The 18,569-nt window shown below is 38.5% G+C and overlaps 1 protein-coding gene across 7 annotated transcripts in view; it reads right to left on the bottom strand.

Moving 5' to 3' along the window:
• Positions 1 to 6,741: 6,741 nt before the first annotated feature.
• Positions 6,742 to 18,569, bottom strand: part of ptprua (protein tyrosine phosphatase receptor type Ua) — a 317,746-nt gene continuing 305,918 nt past the window's right edge. For all 7 annotated transcript variants that reach the window (XM_051872243.1, XM_051872244.1, XM_051872246.1 and 4 more), the window contains 5 exons: positions 17,272 to 17,586; positions 13,288 to 13,413; positions 10,124 to 10,281; positions 9,357 to 9,492; positions 6,742 to 8,126 (listed from right to left, as the gene is read on the bottom strand). In XM_051872243.1, the coding sequence (XP_051728203.1) occupies positions 8,064 to 8,126; positions 9,357 to 9,492; positions 10,124 to 10,281; positions 13,288 to 13,413; positions 17,272 to 17,586 (798 nt within the window). In that variant the 3' untranslated portion in view covers positions 6,742 to 8,063. The remainder of the gene's footprint in view (positions 8,127 to 9,356; positions 9,493 to 10,123; positions 10,282 to 13,287; positions 13,414 to 17,271; positions 17,587 to 18,569) is intronic.

The following is an 18,569-nucleotide window of genomic DNA, read 5'->3' as shown; positions in this document are numbered from 1 at the left end:
CACATGACATCACACCATGTGATTATTTATTTAGCAAAAATAAAGCCAAGATGGAAAAACCAAGGGGGACAAACCAAGGACAGCCTATGATTCAACTGCTTGTAGATCCACTTCAGCAGCAATAAATTGATGCAATCATTTTCTGTATGACTTTATCACTCTCACATCATTCTGGAGGAATTTTGGCCCGCTCTTCTTTACAACGTTGCTTCAGTTTATTGAGGTTTGTGGGCATTTGTTAATGCACAGCTCTTGCCACAGAATTTCATTCGGGATGAGGTCTGGACTTGTCTGGGCTATTGCAACACCATTGTTCTTTTCATTTTCAGCCATTCTGATGTAGATTTGCTGGTGATCTTCAGATCATTGTCCAGTTACATGACTCAATTTTGGCCAAGCTTTAGCTGTTGGACGGATGGCCTCACATTTGACTCTAGAAAACTTTGGTATACAGAGGAGTTTAAGCCCAAAATCATAAGCCCTCCAGCAGCATGCTTGACTTTTGGTATGAGCCGTTTTGCTTTTTTGGTTTTCATAAAACTTGGCACTGTGCATTATGGCCAAACATCTCCACTTTGGTCTCGTCTGTCCAAAGGACATTGTTCTAGAAGTCTTATGGTTTGTTCAGATGCAACTATGCAAACCTTGAGCCGTGTTGCCGTGTTTTTTTCTTTTTTTTTTTAGAGAGAAGAAGCTTTCATAATAAAATTATTTCATTTATTATTCACCAAAAAGGTCATTTAACCTCAGGACATCTTACTTACTTCTTACTTGATCTTTTGGGTCGATGCACAAGGAGAAATGTATGATTGTGTGCATGATACTTAATGGATTATATCAGACTGATTCCATTCACATCATTCCAAGACTTGCATTCACTTTTTACAGCAGCGAGGACTTTATCATTGTGGACTATCCAGATAAGAAAAGCTAGAATCATTGCATATGTGAAGATTGGTTTTGATGTGTGACTTTTTCCTCCCACTGGGAAATGCATCAGCTCTGGTTTTTATATGCCTAAGTGTGATCTCAGCCCCTGTATTGATGGTTATATGTATTTTTTTATTTTGTTCTTGTTAAAATAATACTTACTTTTGCATCTATTGCTTGCCTTACTGAGTATTTTGACTTGCACAGATCTTAGCCACTGGTTCCTTAATACAAATCTTGTGACAGTTGGTCTGGGTCTAAATAATAGACAAAGTTTTACTAATATATATATTATAATATATGTATATATATACACACACACATCAAGGGCAAGCCACAAAACCCCCACCAATCGCTGCCCGGGTACCACAGCAAAATGGCTGCCTGCTGCTCTGGGTGTGTGTGTCCACAGTTTGCAGTGCGTATGTGTTCACTACTCCTAATGTGTGTCCACTCACTTGGATGGGTTACACGCAGAGGAAAAATTCTGAGTATGGGTTACCATACTTGGCCTTCACATGTCACTTTTACTTTCACTGTACCTTTATGGTGAAATGATCTTCCCAATTCCATCCATAGCGCTAAATCTCTCTCCAAATGCCTGAAGACACAACTCTTGTGAGCGACTGACTCAACTATTAATGCACTAATTAAATGCTTTAAAAAGCCTGTAATATTCTTTTACTGAATGTTTCATCTTCATCTCAGTACTATTTTTTTTTTTTTTTCAGAATAATTCCAGAATGTTGTATTTGAGCACTTCATCATGTCTCCCCTATGAATTGCATTTATTTGTTATCATTATGAATCAAAACCGTTTGCTAAATTAATACATATAATAAAAAATAAATAAAATAAAATGAAAAACATCTATAGAACATTCAAGTAATGTAAGTAATCCAAAACCTAATAGGCCTATTGTTTCTATACCAAAATGCATGCACTGGTTTAGTATCATAAACAGCTGCATGTGAAATACTCATATATAGGCATTTAAAGGTGCAGTGTGTAAATTTTAGGAGGCTCTATTGACAGAAATGCAATATAATATACATAACTATGTTTTCAGTGGTGTATGAAGACTTACCTTAGAATGAGCCATTTCTATCTACATACACTGCGGGTCCCCTTACATGTTAAGTCGCCATTTTGCGGCGGCATGTTTCTACAGTAGCCCTAAACAGTGACAAAATGTGCTCTGTAGAGCAGTTTGTCTATGTTCTTCTTCTTCGTTGGTGTTTTTAGAGGCACCTTGCATCATCACTATGTTGCAGAGACTGTTCTTTGTTAGAAGTAAGTTAAAGTTCTTGTTAAACTCCCTATGCAAAAAAAGTAGAAGAAATGATTTGTGAAAAACAAAGGCAGTGAGTGCAAACCTTGTGGAATACTAAGAAAAGATGTTACCAAGACCATGAGACAATACATCAGTGTTCATATTAGTAGCTGCAGGAAAGGATGGAAGCCTGGCCTTGTATGAGGCTATTGTGTGAAATGCATTAGAAAGCATCCAGGTTCTGTAATCACTTTCAAACAGATGCTGTGTGCTTCATACTGCATCCTTCCAAGACACACAATGGAATACTGTGGACTAACCATTAATTTGGTATCTTCTTACATAAAGCTGCTGTATAATTCCCCCCAAAATAAATTATATATACATATTTGTGGGCATAGTGATTTTTTCCATTAAATATTTCCCCCACACTATAATAATGTAACGTTTAATTATATATTTTAATAATTTTTTTTTTATTTGTCATGAAATTAATGTTCCTAAAACTATTTTGTTCCCCCAAGAAACGTTCGCTCACAAAACTTTTGCATTCTCTCCAGAATTATTGTGTTCCCCTCATCCAATTATTGTGGTCCATCTCATCATCATGGAGCTTCGAAGTAAAAATCCACCTTTATGCAAAAGATAATTTCTTTTAAGTTTTAAAATGACTACACATCTTCAATCAGATTTCATGCCATTCACCCAGAGGAGGTAATTGGGTAGCAAGCAAAATTCTAACTTACATGCTAATTACAAATTATAACACAGATCAACTAGTCTGGACTAGCATATAATAGGTTTCATGTAGAGGTTGGGGTTTCAACAAAGACAAATGTTGTCTGGCGAGATGAGGCAGAGAATGCAGTCATTCATCTGACCTTATCAGACAATTCTAAATAAACAGCATTGTGGGAAATAAGAAGGAGATCAATGCACAGCAAGAGTCATCCATCGCCACCACTGAAAGCCTCTGGCCTGTTCAGCTATTTGATAAAAAGTCCATTAAAACATGCCTAATTAAATGATAAGCACAAATGAATCACAGGTTGAAAGGATTTGCAGTAACCATCTCATGGGCGGTGTGTTGATAGAAAGTGCCATCTAACAATCGCAAACAAACACAAGTATAGGCACAGCAGCATGCGGTAGTCACCACACAAATTGATTTCACTTTTATATTGAAACTGAGCTGCCAGAGTCTAATTGGATTATATGATGTGTCGTGACCGGTCAAGTTGTGGCTTGTTCTGAGATATCAGTGCTTTACAACTAAGACATGTGAGTAAAGAAGGTCATGAAGGATCAGAGAAGGGAAGAGACTTATTGCAATGCTGCAGTCTTATGAAGCAAAATAAAACAATTAGCTCACTGAAGCAGGTTGTTTCGATAGTACCATCTGATCAATTTTTCAGTATGATAAATATGCCTATAATGAAAAGCAAACAGACAAATGGTTCAAGTAGTAATTGCTCTAATTTACTCTTTTGTAATTTACGCTATACTGCTACCCAGAGGATTTCAGAAGTCTTAATGGTGATCTCAGTCATATTTATCCTTTTTGAGCAATGTTGCCGGGCAATTTTGCTAAGCAATGTTGCTTGGGCACTTTCCCTTTGAGAATGGGCAACAAATTTCTATCTAGATACTTTAGATCGTAATTTGTTGCCCATTCTCAATGGGAAAGTGCCCAATCAACATCGCTCTGCAACATTGCTCAAAAAATTGCCCCGTATTATCACCTTAAAGGTTATGCGTATTTGGTGTGCTGTTAGAGGGGAGGGCTCAGAGCTCGGAATTTGGCTCGAACCCAGAGTACTCCCCCAAAAGCTAATGAACAAAGGACAGCCACCAGACGGATTGAGTAAAAGACCCCCAATTATAATTCAATTATGTTGAATCTGAACCACTGAATTTATGGAAGCGAATTTGTAAAGCAAAATAAAATGGACTAAAAATTGCCTGTTGAATATTATAGGTTGTATTTTTAAACAGACTGAATATTTTGGAAGTGAAATCTGAAAGGTGAATATGGATCATTTAATAATGAAAATGTGTGTGAATTGTTTTGAATTAAAATATTCACAGCTTAAATATACGACCATGTTGAATTTCAGCCCATTATAATGCAAGCCTTAAATATACAATGCATTAAAATGCAAGAACGGTTAATGCAAAGCATTTGTGCTATTCAAACAGCTTTTTTTATTTCAAAAACATTTGTCATGAATTTACTTCCATAGAATTATCCCTACCTGTCTGGGAAGTGTCTCTAGTGAAGCTATGAGTTTAGATTACTTAAAAACTGAAAGAAATATTTGCCATAGTTTGCCGTTTGCAAGCTATTTTATTGATATATCACAGGACGGTGTTGACAATAAGTTTCTGCGCTCCTGAAGGTTTCTGTGCGCGTGTGATCTGTATGTGATGTGCTGTCTGTATGTGTTTGTGTACAATGAAGCAGCGCGTTAGTTAATTGTACAGATAGACAGTAAATCGCTGTTCTAAACTGTTTAAAACATGCATTCACCTAATCGATATTGAGTATCCAGATGGCATAGCTGTGCTTGTGATGGAGCAGTAGTGGAGTGCTCTCAGTGTATACATTTATTTGTCATTTTATCTGATGGAAACGGAGAAGAGTGGAGCTTGGAGATCTCCAGCTCGTGACCCGGAAACCGATCGAGCTCAGCCATCTTGAAGGACATCTCAATTCTCTGATTGCACCGTGAGGAATAAGGAGCGAGGAAGTTTCCTAAGGAGTCATGAGCGAGGTTACACAGGTGTATCCTTCCCTCGTATTCTGAGGGGGTGGAGTTGCAAGGAAAGGAAATGAGGAAAGGAAACAAGGATGCACAAATTGGAATTGAGAAGCACCCCTTGTGTGTTTGGAGATCAAGTCTGAAGCAGAGTGGTAGGAGCTGGCCAGGACTGAGCCACAGCAATGAATTGGGCATGCTGAGTCAGCCTGATGCTGAAGAAATATGCTGGAGGATATGTGCGTTAGAGTTTAGTGTCTACATTAGTCTGGGTTTGTCAAGTGGAAAAAGACGTGGCGGAAGATGGCGAATGTCTCGCTGGAGGGGGCAAGGATAGGCCTCGGCATTTTGATGTGCGATGACCCGATCAGAAGGGCTATTTCCTGTGAGATGACGGTGGGAGCTCGGCAGTGGTGTTATTAGGCGTAGGAGAGCAGCGCTCCTCAGGCTTTGCGGAGATTGCGGTGGCGATACCCTATGGAGGAAAGATTCTTCATCAGATGTGAGGAGCTCGAATTCAGGCATGTTGGACACTTGGGGCAGGGCCCAAATGCTGGAAAACTGTCATGGAACAGAGGCAAGTCTGCTGTATATATACCTCTTATCTCATTAATTGAGTTGATTAACTGAATGTGCTCTTCCTGTGTTAATTAGGTTAATTATCTGAATGTGCTCCTCCCGAACTTTGTTAATAAAACATGATATAAACGATTCTCACTGCAAATTAGAGAAGATGGTTGGCGAATGTTGCCTTTTTAAATGCATGTTATAAGTTACACAAACTCACAGCATTGGCAGAGATGGAGTTCGCGTGGAAAGGCATTACTGTGGACCGAGAGCTCTGAGACACCAAACCCCGTATCATGAGCAGTTTGCATGTAAATGAACACAGTGCCACGGCTGAGATGGCACCGCTAACTCTTTCAGTGCTGTTGGAAGCAATCAATGCATGAAGTGTATCTGAAAACGCAGCATTTGCAATTTCTTTGGTAATTGTTTATAGCCATGTCAGAATTCACGTGGGTCATACTTCTCGCAGAACCTGATTTCACAAAGTGCAACATCTTTGTTCATCCTGGAACAACATTCCAATCAACAAATCAGATTTGAGGGACAAGTTTACAGTTTATGTCAAGTTTAGGCTTACAACCAGGTTAGGTGCTTCTACATCATTGTTATTCACCTACTGTATAATTTTCCTCTGATTTTAGGGATAACTTATGGGTATGGTTAGGTTTAAGCTCGGAACACACCAAGCCGATGGTCGACCGTCGCGCAGTTTTTGTTCATCGGCCGACTAAGTTTTCTCAGTGTGTTCCGCACCGTCGACTGAAGTTGCATATCTTCTTACGCAGGCACAGAACGGACATGCTACTTTGCCGTCGGGTGTCGAGCGTCGGTTTAATGTGTCAAGGCAACTTTGGACCCAGACGCTGCCGACGTGAGCCAACCATGCAGTCTGCTTTCGTCGCCACTAGTTCGTCGGCGTCAACTTGGTGTGTTCCGGGCTTTAGGGGTAGGGATATGGTTAGGATTACGGTTAGGATTACATTTTCAGACAGGAATGTTGTTCCAGGATCAACAAAATATGTTGATCCAGGAATATGTCTAACTCAGCAAAATCATCCCTGAGATTAATAAGTTAAAAGTCTCTCCATTTAATCTGTTTGTATAGGGAAGAAAAAAATTGAGCTATTATTTTGTTTCCTTATAAAATATTTCCTATTTAAATTAGGAAAAATAAGCTTGATTAGAAAATTAACAACAATGACAATGAGATAAAAGCAACATTGGAATGTTTTATTCGTTCATGTTACACTTTTTTTTTAGAAAATAAAACACAACCAATAAATACAAAGATAAAAAGCAACTTTTTTCGGTGAGCACCTCACCATATTCCAATAGTAGCATTTTTGTTTCTTTTATATAGTTGCGTATATCTTTTTGTTTTACTGTGCTCAATGACAGCGAGCAGCGGCACCCAAAGCAGACTGGTCACAATGGATTGCAATGAAACATGAAACAGGCATGCAGATCCATGAGTGATCCTCTTTACGCGCACACTCACACACCCCATACAAAAATGAGTTGGCACAATAAAGACAACATCTAGAAACTTTTTTTTTTGTTTTGTTTTTGCAAAATATATATTATATATACACAAAAAAACAAACAAACAAATAAACCCAGAAACCATCTTTGTATCTATTCTTCTGACCTGTCTGAAATTTCGAGTGCCACTTTCTGATTTAAAGTTGAAGAGTGTTATTTTTGCACCACTAGCATCATCAAACATATTTGCAAGAAAACTCAGTTTTCAAACAGCTGTCCCAAACATTCCCCCATATGTTATTGGTCAGCCAAACACATAGTCCTGCCCCATAGTCATTGTTGCTGTGTTGGGATGCTCAAACAAACAGAGCAATGTTTTGATAGCGCCACAGTGTTACACTTTTGAGGAGAATCAACCTATGAATGGCTCACTTATAGTTGTCTCTGCACATTAAGCTGGGATAGGAGATTAACATCAACAAATTATACAGATCACCTTTAAGTAATTCAATAAAAAAAATAAAACCTCCATCAATTATCACACCCTCACATTCAAGGTGCTTTCCAGTAAAATCATCACAGTAGACCGCCCCATGTACAGAGTTTAACAATACACATAATGTACAAACATAATGTTATCGCCCATGTTGTTGCCGCTGCAGTCACATGGTTTCAGCGTGTTTTCCTCCTGCATGGTGTATAAGGCCTAAAGGCGGAGCTCAGAGCCAGTCACGTGATCAAAGACGTATGTCATAAATCTCAAAGCTGTTGAAATCTCATCTATTCCCTCAAGGGTTTGGCAGGAATATCTGGCACAGGGAGTCAGTGGAGGAGAAAACACCAAAACAAAAAGCACACAGAGGACAATAAAGTTTGAAGGTTAAAGAAATGTGCCAAATCTTGCATTCCCACTCTTGACGTAGATATGCATTCTCACTGGAGGACAGAACAGCTCATTCATATGGGCTCGATTGGCCCAAGCGAAAGGAAAAAGAGGACGCAAGGTGAAGAGGTTGAAGCCAGTGTTGATGAGGTCTTGAGCTCTTGTGTTATCTGACCTCCAGGCAGTCCAGGTACTCCAGAGCCAGCTCGTAGCAGAACCTGTACTGCTCCTGTGAAAAACATCAAGGTTGCATAAGTTTCTTTGGTGACATTCACAGACTACATCAATTTCACAATCCAACTACATTTTTACATTTACAGAAAAAGGTCAGTGATGTTTGCCTGTGCATTGTTAATCTCATAATAAAAATCTCATTACGGAATTTAAAACTACACTATGTAACTTTTATACGGTGGTCGAGAGAGCTCAACATCTTCATCAGTTTGACAACACATGTGCTGCAAATACTTACAAAACAACTACAGAAACGTCCTGCAAATGCTCACAACTCACATAGGATCAGGATATTAAAATAAAAACAAAACTCAGGTCATTGACAACACCATTGATGAGTAGACATTAAAAAATAAGCATGTCCTAGCCAGGTTCATCGCTTGAAACATTTCCGTTGTGGACTGTGCTATTTGCGGCATGTTTCTGTATTTGGTTGTGTTGCAAGTATTTGCAGCACGTGTTGTCAAACTGATGAAGATTTTTTCTTAATTTGTCGCTGTTTTTTTCTATTTGCATGTGTTTTCTTCAGTTGCAGTGCATTGAGCTCTCTCAACCACCATACTTTTGGCCTTCTAGTGGTTGAAATTTAAAGCTACCGGTTACTTGCGGAGGAACATTTTTTGGTAATTATTGTGCTTCAACTCCGCTAATTTGAGCAGATGAATCTAATGGCTTGAATCTCATCGCTGTGCCTGTGGTTACAAGCTATCGCCTTATCAGTGCGAATGTCATTAACAACATCAAAACCTTCCCGTAATAACAAAAGAAAGATGGATGTCTGAAAAAATATTTGAAAAAAAACTACCTGTCTTATGAACAGGTAAGCTTATATGCTGTTTTGTGTTTTTGACCCGTTAAAACCAATTGTTTTAATTAATCAATTATTTTTACAAAAGTTTGGCAACACTGGAAATTAGACATAACGATTGTTATTCATGTCAGATAATTGTGGAAACTATAACTTGGCAAGACTAATTATACAGTTGTATCCGTCCTTTAATCCAATTCAATAGGATTGTTTTATCATCTATTGCAGAGTAAAGTAAAAGCATCTCTTACTCAAGTGCAATTTGAGGTATCATACCTGCACGGAAAACAAATTATTTGCTTGTCAAAGTGTGATACATATTGGTTAGGGGTTTGTTCTAAGTATGGGAATTAGCAATAATGAAGTTTCCCTATCTAAACATCACTAATTAGTTCTTCACATAATTAGCACACTAACCATAGACTCCACCATGTTGGGCTTGGAGTTCCGGAGAGTCTTGACGGCGTAGAACACATCGACCATGTTGTGATGATGCACCATCTCCATTATCATGGTGCAAGCGCAGAATGTGCCACTACGTCCCCCACCATTCCTTAAAGACATTAATATGTTGTTTCATTAGCATCTTCAAGAAAAGAAGCGGCTTGTAACACATGAAAGAGAGGAATCTGTGCAGCACACTTTCAAAGCTTATGTGGATTACTGTACTAGAGATGACTGGAGGGGATAGCGGTGAAAGAGCCGTATTTGTGCCACCACAGGCTGCCAGATATCTGCAATACTTTTAAACATGAAGGAATGGAAAGTATGAGAGTGCTCTGGGGAAGAGTCATGCAATAAAAATGTCACATCCTACTGAGCTAAGATCATTTCCCTAGGGCTACTGATAGAAGAAGGGCACCCCAGCACAGATGCTTTGAAGCCCGATATGGTGCGTTTGTACGACGCTATCATTAATAGAGGATAGACGTATTAAACTACAGACACGTGCAAGTGGCAGGTACGTATCCTGAAGCCAGAGTGCCAAGAAGTCAAATACTGAGAAAAAATGAAGACATGAAAAAGCAGCTGGAGTGTAAGCGGTTTATGCAGATTTTCACTGTTGGGTGGCCACAGAAATTGCAGAAGCACAAGAGCAAAAGAGACCTGGATTGTATAATCAACACAATGAAGTGTAATTGCTCTCCAATTAGCATTTGGAAGCAGAGCCGTATGAAACTTACAAGCAGTGCACAATGGTGCGACCATCACCACATTCCCTCTGCCACTTCTGCACTTGTGCCAGCAGGTTAAGAAAGGCCTTCTTAGAGTCTGGGATTTCACGATAAGCCGACCAGCGCAGAAACTGGAAATGTCGCACTACCAGATGACCTTCCTGCAACTGAATGATAAAGACAGAGAGACCAAGACAAGAAGAAAGAGAAAATTATTAAAAAAATGCATAGCATGAAAAATGAAATTAAAACAGTGATTTTAGTCTGTTCAAGTCAAGAGAGTTTAGATCTCTGAGGTGGCATACATGGAGCCCCTAAAGGGACATGGTGATATAAACTTGCTTTTGCATTCTCTCTTAAAACTTTTGCATTTCCCCTAGAAACTTTGCATTTTACGCTCACTCACTGTTTTTCCCCGAGAAACTTTGGGGAAAAACACTATACTTTGAAAGCATATAAATTTAAAGTATTTAAAGTATAAAGTATTTTTAATTATTAACTTATTAATTTGCAATATAAAAAGTTCTGTAATTTATGGGAAATAAGCATCCCAAACCTAGTCCCTATTGAGTCATACTTCAAACATGCAACCCTGTATCACAATCTGATGCACTTTTTTTTTTTTTTTTTTATTGATTGAAAATGATATTGCTAATAATAATAATAATAAGCAGTGATGAAAGGACCCTCGCACCTGGGCTCACCGCCACCCGGTGGCCTTAGGAAAACTGTGAACAGTGGGCGATATTCATTTAAGCGGATAAATAGAGGAGAAATATGGCAGTCATTTTGATGCGCCACAGTTCCTGCTGCCAGCAGATGGCGCTTTGACTATAACTGAATGTTTCCATGTTGATGTCTTTAGGTCAGGACTATTATGTGAAGTTTGGGGCAGATTGGACATTGTATGCCTGAGTTGCAACAACTTCCTGTATCATGGCGTTAATCGCATACATCAGCACTTAGCCAAGTGTTGCATGATTTAACTTTTCTAGCATGTTTGGTACTTCATGGCATATTTAAATGTGTTTAAGGGAGTGAATTACAGTGTAAAGCATGCAATTTCCTGTTGCCAGCAGGTGGCACTATGACTAATAGAATATTGGCATGTAGGCATGCAGGACTCTTATCAAACGTGAAGTTTGGGGCAGAACGGACACTGAGTTACAACAGCTTCCTCTTGATGGCGAAACATCATAATTTGTCAGGCCGCCACGGACATGCCGTTCAACGAAAACTCAAGATCTTTGAAATTTATCATCGCTAAGGCCTTAAGATTAAATTGACCAAATATGATGTTGCTCTGGTTAAATCTCAATGAGGAGTTAATCACAGTGTAAAACATGACATTTCCTGTTGCCTGCAGGAGGCGCTATGACCGTAACTGAATGTAGTTACAACTGGCATGTAGTTGTCTTCAGGCCAGGACTCGAATAAAACATGTGAAGTTTGGGGCAGATCGGACATTGTATGCCCGAGTTACAACAACTTCCTGTTTCACGGCGAAATATCGAAATTTGTCAGGCCGCCACGAGCATGCCCTTCAGTGAAAACTCAAGATCTTCGCAATTTAACGTCGTAAAGGCCTTTAGATTAGACTGACCAAATATGATGTTGATCTGATTAAAGCTCTAGGAGGAGTTCGTTAAAGTACAACGTCTGGAAATGGCAAAAACTGCAAAAATTTTGCAGAGAAATGTAAAAAAATATCTCACTTCCTGTTGGGTTTACAGATTTTGCTCACAGGGACATTTTTGTAGGTATTGGGCTGTTACATGTGTCTATCAATTTCATACTTGTACGTGAAAAGTAGCGTGAAGGGCGCTTAATTGAAATTGTGGTGCTATCGAGCCATTTTGCCACACCTAATTCTGAAACCCATATCAGATGTACATTTTCACCACTTCTGATGTGTGCAAAGTTTCATGAGTTTGAGCATGTTTAGGCCCTCAAAAATGTGATTCATTTCAGAGAAGAAGAATTGACTGAGCAATTCTAATAGGGTCCTCACACCATCGGCGCTCGGGCCCTAATAATAATGTCCCACATTTTGGTAACAGGGTTCGAGAAATGGCAAACCTTATACAAAATAAATGTAAAATAAAACAATTCATATAATATTTCATTTGACCTCCTTACATAAATAACATTATCAAGGTTAAGCACCTCCTTTCACTGAAGCCTGAAAAAAGTCACTCTATTTTGTATCCTATTCATCCTATCATATTATCCGAACATCTCATTGTAAGTAATTGACTGGATCCTTTGAGCATTAATTAAGTAAATAGCTCAGTAACAAATATTTCACGTGGCTTGTCTTTGTCTGGGGAGGGCGCCGTTTAGCAACATGATCTATCAATAGCACTCTACGCCTCAGCCTTGTACCTTTTTGAAGAAGTGAGAATCATCTTTCCAACATGGGTGGTTCTCTCTGGGGTCCTGTGAAGAGGCAGTATGGGACAATTTCTGACAATGACATGGAGTGTTTTCCCAGCTTGCAGAGTCTCAAAGAGACAGAAGGGAAATAGGGACTGACAGGGGCTAGCCAAACTGACAGAGGCACGAATGGGAATGTGGCTAAAGGTTGACAGCCTGGCTGACAGGAGTGCTAAAGGGGGCGAACAATGAGAGGTGCAACACTTGGGACAAGATTTCAAAGAGACAGGATGTTGACAATGATGCCATCAGGGAGGACTAAGGTCAGCTAGAGGTGTGAGAAAGTGCCTTTTTATTCAGACAAGTCAATATCAGAAGCACAGACCACACTGAGAAAGACACAATATGCACAACTTTATCTTTCTCTCACACACACATCCAACCAGAAATTAACAGGTCTAATTATAGCAATGTAGTGTGCGCCAGTGCTATTTTGTGAAATGGAGACTGACCACACTTTTATACCTTTGCTTTAATTTCATCGGTATTGAATTAATTTTCTACAAGTCTCTGAAAAGATCATTTAGCCATTAGCCTCTCAGTTAATTAACCTTTCTGGAGTGGCCCTGAACTCAGACAATCTCCAGTCTTTTAAAAAGAGATGGACATTATAAGACAGGTGATTCGTTTAATGAGGTCTGATTTTAATGAGGTACTGTAATAAATGTCAGCACTAACACTGACACATAGGAGATAAGTTGTATTTGAAGATGATGTATATTGCACTATAGACTCACCCGTGTGATGTTGTTCACCCTGAATAGACGAGTGACAACATTGTCATCAGTGGATCTGGAGAGCAGCTCCACTGTCATGGGTCCATACTGCTGCATCCCTGTTTCAGGCCAGTACTGAAGACAAGGCTGAGAAAGAGAGAGAAATAATTACACATGTAAAATGCTGTACAATTTAATTTAATTCCTGTACAAAAAACAGATCAAAAGTGTTGTTTAGTGCAGAGGCAGTGACCAACAGTGACAAATATTGTAAAAAATATCTATCTATCTATCTACTGTGCACATTAATCAACTTCCAGACAGATGTAAATGTACTCAAGTGAGCCCAACTAAAAAACTAAAAATGAAAGAGGTTTAAAAAGAGGGGGAAAATACAACAACAACAATAATAAAATGCATATACAACTTAGTAAAATACAATTAAACAGTACATGAGCAATACACCAAAATTGCTTAACAGTATTGTTATGGGTGAACAACACCAATGATGACATTGTTGATCATGAAATGGAATGACTGCTATAATAACTATGATAATAAACATTTAAAAATGCATAGTGGAAATATATGTGTATTTTTTTTTAAATATTCAAAATTATGAATTTATGAATCATGAATTTAATCATGTTTTCTTTGACTGATGCCATTTGATCTATTATTGTCATGTCAAAAAAGTAATATAATATACATTTTTAATTCATAAGTCAAACATATAAGGAACATAAATCAAAAATACAATGAACTATATACAAACAAATGCCATGAAAACTGGCACATTAAAATAAAAGCAATTGGGTAGGTCAAATAAACATATTTAGTAAATCTGGGTTTTAATTTATCCAACATCTCAGTGATTTCTGCTCAGCTCTAAAGAGTCATGTCCTTTGCACCACTGAGCTTAGCAGTAGTGCCCTCAAGCAAAGGCAATGTCTCTGAAGGAAGATAGCCAAATTAAAGTTGTGGATAGTGGTGGATAGTTCTATCCAAAGGTTTTATGGTTTTCTTGCCAAATGACAAACAAAAGTACAGCCTGCGTTTTAGTTTTTCAAATCTTATCTGGTAACACTTTATAATAAGGTCACATTAATGTTAATTAATGCATTAACTAACATTAATTAACAATGAGCAATACATTTGTTACAGTATTCAATAATTTGAATTTTTATTCTTTTTTTTTTTTTACCCCACATAATCATATAAGATACATATTCAAGTCAATATCTGTATGAATTGTAAAAAAAAAAAAAAAAAAAAAATGATAGCGGACAGAGAAAATGGGCATTTTGCGATTAAGCGAAGGGTGAAGATAGACAGTGAAAGGATAATAGAGTCAAGGAAACACCAGAGATAGGCTAATCAGCACTGAAAATCCAATTGCGGCCGACCAAGATAAATAATCCTTGCTCATTTCTCCATATCGGCTGCATTTTCTAGTCCAATCTCCCACCAGATTACCATTTGCTCAATGTGTCAATTAATTTTCACTCACGCCTGTTGCAGACAGATCTAATCCAGTGGTTTTATTTGAAACGAGCAGGCGTGAAACAGCTTCAGCCATATTTCCAATGTGAGATAGAGAGATGTTGATATAGATGAGATAGAAATTGATAAATCCTTGTCACAGCGATGCGTATTAACAGAGTGACATGGTGTGGAAGATGATAAATATTCATACAAACACATTCAGACAGATTAGAAAAGGGTGAATGCAGCAGAAAGAGAACAGAGAGATATTTCTAGAAAGTTAGAGGACTAACCGAGTGAGATAATGCCTGAAGAAACATTCGCACACATCAGATGGTAGACAGGAAACAGAATAAATAAAATAGTCTTATGCAGATCACCTCACACAAAAGCACGAATACAGATGTATTATCAGGTGAGTCTTAAAGATGACAAGCTCTAATTTTGTATTCAGTCAAATAATGTGCACCAGATATGCTTTATCATGGAGAAAGGGGTCACAGTGGTTCTCTGCAGGGGGAGAAGAGTGAAAATCACGAGTAGGTTGGTGTCTTGGAGAGTTTGTCCTTTCCATTGGCAATTTAGACAAGACAAACACATTATCAATGTGGGGAGTCTCAAATGAAGCGCACATTGTGTGTATGCTGTTCACCCAGAGTGAGAATTATGGGGTCTAGGGGGGTGGGCTGACCTACCCAAAAAATTGCTTTCACACCCTCAAAGACTTCAAAACAAAATGTCACAGGGGGCCTTAAAATATGTATAAGGTTATATTTACACCACAGTTGTCTGTGGCCCAAACCTGATTTTTCTCTCCTCACATGTGGCACAAAAGTGAGGAGCACAACGAAAACATTACAAATTGCACTAAATCTGATATTTTTTCATCGTAATCTGAACCACTTTCATATATGAAAATATATTTTGAAATGTAATTGGTGCAATAATTTTCCTCATTAAAAATAGTTATACATGACAAATTTACGTTTTGAATAAATCCAGAGTGCACATTTAAGTTTGGTCAGTCAAGTCACAGTTCATGTCATTTTTCATTAAACAACACTTTCTTTTGTAAAATCTTTTTTTAAAAAAAACAAAAAAACAAAAAAAAAAAACAAGAATGACACCTCTCTACTGTTTAGAATTTACTGCAGTATGTTGTATGGTCCATGTTTACATTAAACTACAAACTTATTCTTTAGTTGTTCCCTTTTGATTAGATGGTAATGAAATTGATATACTACTGGCCATTCATACAGCTCAAGTTTTTGTGGTTTAGAAAGCAAGACACAGGTCAGTGAAACAAAAAATGCAAGGTCTAGAGATGCGCTTTTTAAAAGTTCAACTTCTTTTAAATTGATCACAGCATTTATAGATTGCTGTGCCATGCGCGAGATGCTGTAAAAGATGCGAGATGGGAGCACAAAGCTTAAAAGGGGCCATCTACCTCATGTTTACATAGAAGAACAATGGAAAACAAAAACAAAGTGCAGTGGAATGGAAGCACGCATTCTACAGCCCCAACATCTATGTTTTGATTGTATTTAATTTTTAGATTTGGAATATATTTCAATAAGGCATTTATGTAAATACAGGAAATTGCTGTCGTATTCAATTTTGTATTATGTTAGGTACTAAACTTAATTTTAATAGTTTTGAAAAAAACTATAAAAATATGCAAATTGGGCTGTAGAAATTTAGTTATGGTTGTGTTTAAGTGAGAAAGCAGCCATGTAATTTGAAAGATGAAGTCAGTGTATTAATTTTTGCCAAAGCAATGGAAAAAGATCCACAGTTTAACACACATACGCTGCATCTGAAATCGAATACTTCCCTACTATATAATATGCAAAAAACTGTACACCAACAGCATATGTCCAAATACATAGTATATACTGATTGGCTTTATCACTCTGTCTCCTCTCCACCAATAAGCTGGTGTGTGGTGGGCGTTCTGGCGCAATATGGCTGCCGTCGCATCATCCAGGTGGATGCTGCACATTGGTGTTGGTTGAGGAGATTGCCCCTTCCATATGTAAAGCGCTTTGAGTACCCAGAAAAGCGCTATATAAATGTAAGAAATTATTATTATAGTATTCAGAATACAGTAGGCGAAAAGTACCTGGATAACCTACTACTTCCGCCGAGATTCTGTGCACATTCAAATGGACATTTTACGATCCCATGAGGATACAGGAGAGGATTTATGAATGATAGTAAAGCAACGCAACTGGTAGGTCACGTGACAGTAACAACATGGCGGATGTAGTACCTACTCAGTATGCGATTTCAGGATGCAGTAATAGATTGTGGTTGTGCTCACTGTGTGAAGAAGTTTTGAAAAAGTCACCTAACTCTTGTGAAATTAGTCCTAGCGATTGTGAAAAACTGTAATGGACATGAAAGATCAGTATAGAGTACAAGCTGACCAAAATAATTCCAGGAATGAGTCCTATTGTGTAATTTGCACAGCATCAATGCACATTGAGGGTTGTTGATCTGTTAGTCTGGCTCTCTTACCCAGGCAGAGTTGGACTGGTTGAGTTGGTTGAGCATGACGATGGAGGTACAGCCGTAGTCAAATACAAGTCTCCAGAAGTCTGCGGTGGTGGTGGGCAGGGGGTGAGGGGTGACCACAAATGCAGCAGGCTGCAGAAAGCTGTCCATCAGCGCTGCGTTTATGTAGTTGTTGCCTTCACCCTCAGTGGAGACGAGAAACGCAAGGGCGCGGTCGGGCGGCAACACGTCCATGCTCCGGTTCTTTTCGCGGTTCCGGGGCAGCAGAGAGACGCTGCACTCCTCCACATCCAGGTGAGGGGTGACAGAGTTTAGAGTCTGAAGAGAAAAAAGGCAGACAAAAGAGAAAAGACAAGGGATCAAGGGGTGTCTGAATGCACTCAAAGGATGCGTAATGATTTAACTAGGTGAGACAATGAGAGAAAGAGGAAATAAAACTATGCAGGCAATAGCTAGAGGCAAAAAAAATTACCAACAAAGCAAAAATGGAAGAAGCATAAAATGAAAGAAAATACATTAAAAACTGAGAATTAAATTTTCATGACATCTAGAATCCTTCAGCCACTAAAACAATGAAAAAACACAGCAGATTTATCAATAGATTGATAGATAGAGGATAGATAGACCACTTTATGTGGTTGAGCACAATATCTAGATGCTGTGCCGCCATCTCCTGAGACTGAGCTAGTATCAACTAGTCGTCTATATAATTGAGAATTTTGATGCCCTGAAGTCTTAGAGGGGCCAGAGCTGCATCCATGCCTTTCGTGAATGTGCGACCTGGCACAACTTGGCACAACTTGGCTCCCCGGTATCTTTGTGAACTGCTCCTTCCTTACACTCCAACTCGCTCATTACATTCCTCAGATTCTGGCCTTCTCAGTATCCCTCGGAATCACCTCGCTTCATTGGGGGGTAGATCATTCAGTGTTGCTGCACCAAAATTATGGAATTCTCTCCCTCAATCATTCCACTGTGTCAATAATATCTGAATTTAAATCACTACTCAAACCCCATCTGTTATCAGTTGTAAGTTATTTCCTACATCTATGTTGTTTTCTTTTGCATTTTGTGTCCTGTTTTTCACTGTGCTTTATTCAATTTTTGCACTTTGCTATTGATTGTCTTTTCTGTTTATTGCTTTAGTGTTATTTTCAAGTGCAACTGTAATGTAAAGTATCCTTGAGCACTGGAAAGGTGCTATATAAATAAAACATTATTATTATTATTATTACCATTTTCGGGTGGACAATGAGGTTGAGGTTCGATGGAAACTGATGTGCCCCGAAGCGCCGATGGTG

The sequence above is a fragment of the Ctenopharyngodon idella genome, chromosome 19, assembly GCF_019924925.1.
Source record: "Ctenopharyngodon idella isolate HZGC_01 chromosome 19, HZGC01, whole genome shotgun sequence".
NCBI lineage: Eukaryota > Metazoa > Chordata > Actinopteri > Cypriniformes > Xenocyprididae > Ctenopharyngodon > Ctenopharyngodon idella.
Note: the sequence above shows the minus strand (reverse complement) of the source record. Positions and strands in the feature narration are given on the sequence as shown.